Genomic DNA, 11,396 nt, shown 5'->3' on the forward strand with positions numbered 1-11,396 from the left:
GAGCCCAGCAGGTCGAGGCTGTGGTGGCCGGGAGTGGCCACTGCACTCCAGTCTGGGCAACAGAGTGAGACTCCAGCTCAAAAAATAATAATAAATAGATAGATAGATAGATAGATAGATAGATAGACAGACAGATAGATAGATAGACAGATAGATAAAAAGAAAATGAAAGAAGAAGAAAAAACTGGAGAACCGGGTGCCGGGATTCATGCCTGTAATCCCAGCACTTTGGGAGGCCGAGGCAGGAGAATCGCTTGAGCCCAAGAGTTTGAGATCAGACTGGGCAACATAGCGAGACCTCATCTCTACAAAAACTCAAAAAATTAACCAGGCAAGGTGGTGGATGCCTGTAGTCCTAGCCACTTGGGAGGCTGAAGGAAAAGGATCACTTGAGCCCAGGAGGCTGAGGCTGCCATTGGCCGGAACTGTGTGACTACACTCTAGCCTGGGTGACAGAGTGAGACCCCTCATCTCAGAAAGACAATGAAAAAAGAGAAAAGGCCTTGCATTCAATATCATATCATAATCCACCCTGCTATGCACACCTACCCAGGCCCATGCAGAGAAGGGAATCTCACCTTTCTTTCAAGTATGCTAACGGCCCCAACTGTGTGTGTGTGTGTGTGTGTGTGTGTGTGTGTGTGTGTGTGTGTGTGTGTGTGTGTGTGCGTGTGTGTGCGCGCGCACGCGCGCACGAGAGAGAGAGAGAGAGAGAGAGAGAGAGACAGAGACAGAGAGAGATCACTAAAGGGAATACAGTCTAAACGTTGGTCATTCTATTCACTCTGGGTCTTTTCATAACAGTTCGTTTTGTTTTAAAATAAATGGAAAGTTTTGGCACCCTAGTGATAGCTGGTACCACAATTGACAATAGCCTCTTTCTGTGTATCAAAAAGCAGAACTAAACACAAAAGTGGCTATAGTAGCCACTTAAAGACAATAATAATCACACAGCAAATCAATTAGCTGGGTCCAAGACCTAGAGGCTGGCAAGAGAAGGCTTTCCTTATTTGCTGCGAACCTTCCAGACCATCCACCCTCTGTCCTTTACACTCACTGGCGGCAGCCCCAGCCGGCGCCCTCCCTGTCTTCCTGTCCTTAGGAGTTCCAGTTTTTGATCTCTCGCTTGGCAGAAAGGAGGAAAGATGGCAGAACCCCCCCGCTGAGGTCCTCGGGCCATTAATTTATAAACCCAGGAGAAAGAGTGTGGGAGAGATGAGTGCATGCAATGTGCTGTATAAACACAACAGAATACTATTCAGCCTTTAAAAAGAAGAAAATTCTGTCATTTGCGACAACATGAATGAACATGGGGAATCTTATGCTAAGAGAAATAAGTCAGGCACAGAGAACAAATACTGCATGCTTTCACTTATATATGGAATCTTAAGTCGAACTCATAGAAACAGAGAGTAATTTCCTTAAGCCAAAGTCTAATTCACAGCGAGGCCCTAAAAAAAAGAAAAGAAAAGAAACAGAGTAAAACGGTGGATACCAGAGGCTGGGAGTGGGAAAGGAAGGACCAGGGAAGTGTTGGACTAAGGATACAAAATTTCAGTTAGCCAGAAGGAATAAACTCAAGAGGTCTACCAGACTTGATGGTGACTACAGTTAGTAGTAATATAGACCAGGTGCGGTGGTTCATGCCTGTCATCCTAGCACGTTGGGAGGTCAAGGTGGGAGAATTGCTTGAGCCCAGGGGTTCAAGACCAGCTGGTCAACACAGCGAGACCTTGTCTCTACCAAAAAATCAAAAAATTCACTGGATGTGGTGGCATGCACCTGTAGTCTCAGCTACTCGGGAGGCTGAGGCAGAAGGATTGCCTGAGACCAGGAGGTCAAGGCTGCAGTGAGCAGTGATGGTGCCACTGCACTCCAGCCTGGGCAACAGAGCGAGGCTCCTCATCTCAAAATAAATTAATTAATGAATAACAATATGTTGGAGCAGCCACCGCCACCACTGAGAGCAACATGGCCACAACCCCTGCAGGGGTGACCCTCCTTGCCTGCGCCTCTGGGATCCCCATCTTCCTCAAGAATGCCTGGGCCATGGAGGCAGTGCTAGTCATGTCTTTCACCACTGGGGTTGTCACTCAGCCCCTAACACCAAGTGTGCCATCATGACCAACCAGGTCAATCCCTACAACCACCCAGTGCCCCTCCAAGATGGCGCCCGATTTGCCCAGCCACTCCAGGACCCTCAAGGCACAAGCTTGGAGTGACTGAGGAAACCAAGCACCTCACTTAACAGGAAGGAGGCCCCCTCTCTGGTGGCCCCCTCTAAAAATGTGAGGGGAAAAAACCCCAATATATTGTAATAAAAGCCCAATATAATAATAATTGCTAGGAGAATATGTTTTAAGTGTTCTTACCACAGAAAATAATAAGTATATGAGGTTATGCTATGTTGACTCAGCCCACAATGTATACATATATCAACAACACGTGATGTTGTACACCATGAATACGTATAATTTTTAGTTTTCAAGAAATGTCAGGAGGCACTGTAGCAAAAATCATCAGACATGTTAGTGCAGCTTATCTGCAAAAGCACGCTTGAGTTCTGGTTCAACCAAGAGTGGAACAGGCTTTCTAAATCACTTACTTTCTCTAAGTCCCGTTATTCTCATTCTAGAAAAGAAGAAAATAATACTTGCCTACCCCAGAGACTGCTATGACAATCAAATGAAATGTTTGGGGTAAAAGCATTTTGGAGCTGGGCTCGGTGGCTCAACCTGTAATCCCGCGCCTTTGGGAGGCTGAGGTGAGTGGATTGCCTGAGCCCGCAGGTTCGAGACCCACCTGGGCCACTTGGCAAGACCTCATCTCTACAATAAATCAAAATTAGCCAGGCATGGTAGCGCGCGCATGTAGTTCCAGCTACTTGGAAGGCTGAGGTGGAAAGAACGCCGCAGCCCAGCAGGTCAAGGCTGCGGTGGCCGGGAGTGGCCACTGCACTCCAGTCTGGGTGACAGAATGAGACTCCAACTCAAAAAAAAAAAAAAAAAAGGCATTTTGGGCTAGGCATGGTGGCTCATGCCTGTAATCCTAGCATTTTGGGAGGCCAAGGTGGAAGGATCACTTGAGCCCAGGAGTTCGAGACCAACAAAGACAACTAGGTGAGACCTCATCTCAACAAAAAATTTTTAAAAATTAGCCAGGCAAGGTGACGTGCACCTGTAGTCCCAGCTACTCGGGAGGCTGAGACGGAAGGATCACCTGAGCCCAGGAGATCAAGGCAGCGGTGAGCCATGATTGTGCCACTGCCCTCCAGCCTGGGTGACAGAGTGAGACTCTGCCACAAAAATAAAAATAAAAACTAGAAAAGAAGCATTTTGATATTATACTTTTTTAAAAAGTAGGATGTATTCAGAATACAGAAAAGCTCCCACAACAGAAGGGGACCTGAAAGAGGTTGCCCTATACATATGTTATTATTATTAATTTTTGTCCCATTCCAGACCAAGTACCAACCAGCTGGTATCTGGGCTTGCCTTCCCATGGACATAGAGTTCGGAGCTTTCTTAGCAGGAAAATAGCTCAGACCTCAAGCATCTCAGTTTTCCTGTGGACTCTACCTGGAATTCCAGGTACATCCAGGAGAGATGAAAAGAACAGTGTTTCTCAACAGACACGTGACTGCCAGCTTCAGGCAAGCTTCCAAGCGATGCATCTGGGCATCGCATGGAGACCGTGCAATGGAGAAACTGGCCTTCCCCTTGGCAGCCCACTGGCATTGACACCAGCAGCATTTCTGCCAAGCTCATCTCAGCCCCGCCCCTTTGGCCTGGCACAAGGGCCTGTGGAGCAAACGCAAGTCCAGTCCTTCCAGCCAAACTGATTTCCCTGAATTCTCTGTGCGTGCCTCTTTTTCTCGTCGTGAAGGCTTCTAAAAACACAGCCCTGCCTAATGCTGGCAAGCCTCAGAGGCAACAGCTAATATTTTTTAAAGATGTGTAGAACTTTGGGGCTTTTTTTTTTTTTGCCTTTTGAAGTTTTTATTTTTATACACTTTTTTGGATTAAAAATAAAGGCCGGGCACAGTGGCTCATGCTTATAATCCCAATACTTTGAGAGGCTGAGGCCAGAGAATTGTACCAGCCTGGGCAACATAGGGAGACTGTACCGTGGCAAAAACTTTAAAAATTAGCCAGGTGACGTGGCACTTGTCTGTAATCCCAGCTACTCAGGGGGCTGAGGTGGGAGGATCACTTGAGTCCAGGAATTTGAGGCTAGCAGTAGGCCTGGATCACGCCACTGCACTCCAGCATTAAAAACAAAACATAAAATAAAATAAAATAAAATAAAAGCATAATTAGCACAAATTACAAAGGATGAAAGTAGGACTAGAATAATAAATAAATCACTTCAGCCCAGAAAACAGATGATACTCTCAATAATATGAATGCTATAATACAAGCACAAAGCAGTGTTTATTTTCTTGATCTTATTTTTTATTATTATTATTATTATTTGGAGTCAGGATCTCACTCTGTCACCCAGGCTGGAGTGCAGCGGCATGATCACAGCTCACCACATCCTCAAACTCCTGGCCTCAGGTGACCCCTCTGCCTCAGCTTCCTGAGTAGCTGAAACTACCGGTGTGCACCATCACATCTGGCTATTTTTTTTTTATTTTTCTGGAGACAAAATCTCACTATGTCGCCCAGGCTGGTCTCGACTTCCTAGGCTCAAGCAATCCTCCCGCCTCAGCCTTCCAAAGGGCTGGGATTACAGATATGAGCCACCGTGCCCAGACCAAGTGTAGAACAGTTTTTAAAGTGAAAATACAGTGACGTTTAAGCCCGCTGTAGCAAGTATTTATTTTGTAAGCTTCCCACTTTTCTCAGATGAGCTAGATTATGAGGTCTAAGGGCCAATAAACCACCAAGATAAGTTTCTCATCCGGAGGCATAGGGTCCTTCCACAGCCCGTGTTCACCAAGAGCACGGCCTGCCCTCCCACAAGTGACACAATCACCCAGGAACAAGAGAGGGAGGAAAAGAGGGAGCTTAGTCAAAGCAACTGAGGACCCTGGGACATGCCTGGCTGCCCCCTGTCTTCCTCGCCCTCCACCACAGAGCAGGAGGAAAGACTTTCACTGAAGGCTCCATGGAGGCTAGAGCAAGCAGGCTGCCAGCATCCTAACTTGGGTTCATTTCACTGACGACCTGCGTCCATCCATCTCTCCTGAGGACAAAGGGGCTTTATCTGGTTCCAGGATGTCACATCGGTGGCTCCTCACCTGGGATTTAATCAATCAAGAAGAGGTTGATTCTTCCACACTGAGGGGCTCCTCCCCAGAGGAGGCGCTAGTGAAATGACTGACGGCCTGAACTCTGGAGCCAGCTGCCTGGGTTCAAGTCCCAGCTCCGCCAGTTGTAGTTACAGGGCTGTGTACAAAGTGTTACCAAAGAGAGTCTCGGTTTCCTTGTTTGTAAAATAGAGATGATAATAATGAAGATAGTAATACCCACCTCATAGGGCTGTCTTATAAAGAGAAAATAAATGAGCTGTCAGAGAGTAAACTCTTGATAAACGTCAGCCTACATGCAGCCACTGCCGGGTCTGAAGCTGGTGAAACTAGACTCTCAGTCTCACTGTGGTAAGGTCTCAGTTTGAATTCTAAGATTAGACAGTGCATACCTTTGGCTACAACGGCTACAATGGGTGAAAGAAGCCAGAATCCAAACCTCAGAATGACATTCACAAGACTCGGTCTGACATTGAAGGCCCCCCCAAAAGCTATTCCCATCCTTCTTTCCAAAGAGACTTCCTGCTATATCTGTAACAGCCCTCCAGGTCATCCATTCATTAAAAAAATTTTAAAAATAAAAAAATTAGCTGGGCATGGTTACGCACGCCTGTCAACACAGCTACTAGGGAGGCTGAGGCGGAAGGACTGCTTGAGCCCAGGAATTTGAGGCTGCAGTGAGTCATCACTGTGCCACGACACTCAGCCTGGGCAACACAGTAAGACCCCGACTCAAAAAATAACTAATTAATTAAAAATAAAAAATAAATAAGATATTAAAAAGTCAAGCGCCTCAGTGCCCAACATCCTGTGCCAGGCATGGTTCCCCCATCTGGTCACCCCAGTGCCTTCCCATTCCTAGATCCTGCCCAGGCTTCAAGAGAGCTCAAGACCCAGGCTTCCACAAAGCCCCTCCTGGCTGCGCTAACCCACAGGGCTTCCCCCTCTGGCCCCTCCGAGGTCTTTGGCTTTTACTTGGTATTCACCATACACTGATCATGTGGTTATATGGTTGTATTTTACAAAACTAACTAAGGTACAGGCAGCTTGGATGAAGGGAAGAATCCCACATTTCTTTGTGTATATAACCCTAAGTGGCTACTACTTTGTAGGAATTGGGTGAATGAGTGATTTGCTTTGTGTTTCAAAAGGACATAAATGGCTCAAAGCAAACCCATTATCATTTTTTTTTTTTTTTTTTTTTTTGACAGGGTCTTGCTCTGTGACCAAGGCTGCAGTGCAGTGGCATGATCATACTCACTGCAAGCTCGAACTTCTGGGTTCAAGCGATCCTTCTGCCTCAGCCTCCTGAGTAGTTGGGACTACAGGCATGTGCCACAGTGCCTAGGTATGACTATCATTCTCTCCAAGCAAACCCCCTTCAGATCAATACTCCCTCACAGTGTAGAGATGTAAAGGCTCAGACTTCAGACCTAGACTAAGTAGACTTACAGTAAAATCTGCCATTTACTGGTTGTGTGGCTTTAAGGAAGTTACTTGAGCTGGGCGTGGTGCCTCATGCCTGTAATCCCAGCACTTTGAGAGGTGGAGGTGGGAGGATTGCCTGAGCCCAGGGGTGCAAGACCAGCCTGGGCAATTTGGCAAGACCTTGTCTCTACAATAAATTTTTTTAAAAAATTAGCTGGGTGTGGTGTTGCACACCTGTGGTTCCAGCTACTTGGAAGGCTAAGGTGGAAGGATCACCTGAGCCCAGCAGGTCGCCAAAAAGAAGTTACTTGACCTCTCTGTGCTTCAGTTTCCTCACACAACTGGGGATAATCAAAGTACCTGTACTTTTTAGGGTAGTAATGAGGATGAAATAATACATGTACAGCATTTTGAATGGGGTCTGGCATGGTATTATTTATTATTATTATTATTGTTGTTACTATCTTCATTAAGGTCAACTCATCCAGAAAGTCCGAAAAAGCACTTTGCAAAGTGTCCTGAGCCTATATAGGAACATCAGTACATACAAAACATTTTCTCTCCTTCTTCATTCATCTGGCCCCTTAGATTGTGCAAAAGGGAAACAGTTAACAAGCTTCCACACCAAAAAAGACATCTGTATCCTCTAAGCTATCTATCAGTTGCCTCCCTATATTATAAAATCTGCAATTCTACTGACTGTCTCTTCTACCTCTGCAAAGCTGTAAGTGCATACACAATGCAAAAAAACATACATCTAGGCCAGGCGCAGGGGCTCACTCCTGCAATCCCAGAACTTTGGGAGGACGAGGTGGGATGATTGCTTGAGGTCAGGAGTTCAAGATCAGCCTGGGCAATATAGCAAGACCTCGTCTCTCTAATCTCTCTATATATATCCCCAGTGGACTGAAAGAGGAAAGGAAGGTCTTAAGCGAAACTGATTTGCCATGAAATATATCAGAGCTGTCCAGAGCCATCACACTCCCCGCTTTCCCATGAAATACCTGCTTCTGTTATGTTCTTCAGTCTGATCCAGGCATTATAGAAGCAGAAAGCCCTGTCTCAAATCCACCAGGTATGATTACACATCTTCTCATCAAAATGGCACATTAGCCATCAAGGTGTTTCCCTCTTGCTCGTTCTCTCTCTCTCTCTCTCTCTCTCTCTCTCTCTCTCTTGCTCTCACTCTCAGTTTTTTTTTTGGTTTTTTTTTTGCTACTACTTTTCAATTAGATTTTAAGATCTGCTAAAAGGCAAATAACACTTCAATAATGAGACAAAATGAAACTGCTGACAGACAATAATAACAGAGAGAATGGGCAATTCAAACTCACACACTGGCATTCAGAAACAACAACAACAAAAAAGGTCAAACAACTTTCTTTCAGGGTACTTCCACCAGTGCAGTGGCTCACACCTGTAAACCCAACACTTTGGGAGGCTGAGGCAGAAGGATCATGTGAACCCAAGAGTTTGAGAGCAGCCTGGGCAACATAGCGACACCTCGTCTTCTACAAATAAAAAAATTAATTAGTTGGGCACAGTGGTGTGTTTCTGTAGTTCCAGCTACTTGGGAGGCTGAGGTGGAAGAATCATCTGAGCTCAGGAGATTGAGGCTGTGGTGAGCCTAGATCATGCCACTGCACTCCAGCCTGGGCAACAGAGTGAGATCCCAACTCAAAAAAATTTTTTTTTTTTGCAAAGAGGGGAATATTCTGCCTTCCTATCTCATAAACCAACTCCTGCCAGCTGGCTTTCCCTCAGTCTGTGCCTGCATACAACCCCTGGTCTGAGTCTGCTGAAACTTTAATGGCGATCTGGTTTCTTCTGTTTAAACTCAGGCTAAGAGCTTCTGATTTCATGTAAAATCTGGACATACAACCTGGCTCCTCCTCTTCCCAGCTACATGACACCGTGCGAGTTACCTAATCTCTCTGTATCCCATTTCACCATCTAGAAAATGGCAAAAAAGAATCATGTACCTACCTCAGTCGTGATTATGTGAGCTCATTAAATAAGAATACCCTTAATTAGTTTTATATTTTCTAATTGCAGCTCAGTGCCTGGCTGGACTGCACACTCAATAAATGGTAATTACTATCACTCTCATCTGTGTGTGCAATTCAGTCACCAAAACCAACAGGCTAATCACTTTCACGTCAATGCTTTTCTTGTTGAGACCTGCCAGTCTCCAGAATTGGTCCAACAAATTAGTTTTATGTGGCTCATTACAGAACAGACACCAAAGCGAATTATAACAAAATAGAGCAAATTAAGCTTCCAAATGTATTAAGTAACCCTGACAGTAAACACTAAGATGCTGGTATGGAGACCCACTACCTTTATTTAACGACATCCCGACCAAGTCATTTGCCTCTTTTCATCTCCAATCTCATACTCAGATGGCCTCCAAGAAGCATAGTGTATTTCTATACTTTAAAAAAAAAAAGTTAAGCTGGGCTTGGTGGCTCACACCTGTAGTCCTAGCACTTTGGGAAGCGGAGGAGAGAGGATTGCCTGAGCCCCTCACAGGTTCAAAACCAGCCTGGGCAACTTGGTGAGACCTCGTCTCCACAATAAATCAAAAACTTAGCCAGGCGTGGTGGCACGCATCTGTGGTTTCAGTTACTTGGAAGGCTGAGGCAGAAGGATCGCCTGAGCCCAGCAAGTTGAGGCTGCGGTGACCATGAGCATGCCACTGCACTCCAGTCTGGGCAACAGAGTGAGATTACACATTAAAATATCTGCAATAGGCAAAATTAAATACCTCTCAAGCAGCCCATGTCAGCAGTGCAACCTGTAACCTCTATCTGGAAGGCCTATTTATTTTGTAATCAAGAAAAATAATCCTTTCTTGAAATTCTTATTTAGGGACAGGCATGTAAATATAATCTATGCATGTAACAAAATTAAGTGGGATTAATTACTGACATATTTGTTCTCTACTTGCCTGCTCAGTTTAGTTAAGTATCTGCATCACTGACGTTACGACGCCTAACACCAGCCTAGTAAAATATAGTATAGGTAAATATATGAATGGGACCCAAAAAAAACCTGGAATTATCTTTTGGAGGGAGGGTTCCTTGTGGTACAGGCTTCTCCTGATAGGTAAGTGTTCAAGGAACCCATTGGCATCAGTGTACTAGCTAGTGTTATTGTGAGATGTCGAGTTCAGCTTCAGCGAATTTCACAATGGGTGATTTACCAGCATACCTGCCCACACCATGCTGTTCAGCAGTTTTTTTGTTTGTTTGTTTGTTTGTTTTGAGTTGGAGTCTCACTCTGTCGCCCAGACTGGAGTGCAGTGGCTGCTCCCCAGCCACCGCAGCCTCAACCTGCTGGGCTCCAGCGATCCTTCCACCTCAGCCTTCCAAGTAGCTGGAACTACAGGCGCACGCTACCATGCCCGGCTAATTTTTTGATTTATTGTAGAGATGAGGTCTCGCCAAGTTGCCCAGGCGGGTCTCGAACCCATGGGCTCAGGCAATCCACTCACTTCAGCAGTTTTTTTACCCAAAGTGTCATGACCCTCATGCCTTACCCTTCCTATTCACTCTTTTTTGTTGTTGTTTTCCCAGATGAAAAAGTACTCAAAGGAAAACATTTTGCCGATATGGAAGAGGTGAAACAAAAAACAGCAGAAGCACTGAAAGGCATCAAAATTGATGCATTAAAAAACTGTTCTGAGTAGTGGAAAAAGCATCTCCATAGGTGTACTTTGAAGGTGATTGAAGTTTAAACATGTAAGAATAAATATACAATTTTTTATAAATAAATTCCAGGGTTTTTTTGGCTGGGCGCAGTGACTCATGTCTATAATTCCAGCACTTTGGAAGGCCGAGGTGAGAGGATTGCCTGAGCCTGCAGGTTCAAGACCAACCTGGGCAACTTGGCGAGCCCTCATCTCTACAATAAATCAAAAAATTAGCCGGGCATGGGGGTGCATGCCTGTAGTTCTAGTTACTTGGAAGCCTGAAGCGGAAGGATCGCCTAAACCCAGCAGTTCGAGGCTGCGGTGGCCAGGAGCATTCCACTGCCCTCCAACCTGCATGACAGAGGGAGACTCCAACTCAAAAAAAAAATTTCCATTTTTTGGGGGCCCCCCTCCATATTATGTACCTGTCAAATATTGCATTTCCTTAAAGAACATAAATATTTAAGTTCTGCATGAACATCACATGGCCTAAATTATTCTACACTTAAGACACTGAGGAAAAACATATCCAAAAAATACAAGCATGCAATTTACATGATGCAACTTACCAGCAGTGGCTAAAGAGGAACTCATCAGGGCAAACATGGCGGCCACATAGCAGGAAGTCATTTTTATTTCTCCAACACTGTGCTCATCCAGTTACCTCAATCTGTCGTCCTTCAGAACTCAGACAATCTCTGCAAATCAGAAATGGTCTTGAATCCTTCTCTGCACTTTTCCAATTGCCTGTAGACAAATGTGAATGATAAAACTTAATGCAGAAACTTCTTTTCATAAGCAAACACACATTAAAGTTAAATGGAAGGCCAGGTGCGGTAATCCCATTACTTTGGGAGGCCAAAGTGGGAGGATCACTGGAGGCCAGGAATTCAAGACCAGCCTGGGCAACATCGCAAGACCTCGTCTCTATAAAACATCAAAAAATTAACCGAGTGTGGTAGTGCCTGTAGTCCCAGCTACTCAGGATGCTGAGGTGAAAGGATCACCTGAGTCTAGGAG

The 11,396-nt window shown here is 45.2% G+C and overlaps 1 protein-coding gene across 1 annotated transcript in view; it reads right to left on the reverse strand.

Annotated features, from left to right (window-relative positions):
- TGFBR3 (transforming growth factor beta receptor 3) overlaps positions 1-11,125 on the reverse strand; it is a 225,280-nt gene extending 214,155 nt beyond the window's left edge. Inside the window, exon 1 of the mRNA XM_008068272.2 lies at positions 10,946-11,125. Within this exon, the coding sequence (XP_008066463.1) occupies positions 10,946-11,006 (61 nt within the window). The 5' untranslated portion in view covers positions 11,007-11,125. The remainder of the gene's footprint in view (positions 1-10,945) is intronic.
- Positions 11,126-11,396: the final 271 nt, after the last annotated feature.

The sequence above is a fragment of the Carlito syrichta genome, unplaced genomic scaffold, assembly GCF_000164805.1.
Source record: "Carlito syrichta isolate Samal-C Ts95f unplaced genomic scaffold, Tarsius_syrichta-2.0.1 Scaffold309922, whole genome shotgun sequence".
Taxonomy (NCBI): Eukaryota; Metazoa; Chordata; class Mammalia; order Primates; family Tarsiidae; genus Carlito; species Carlito syrichta.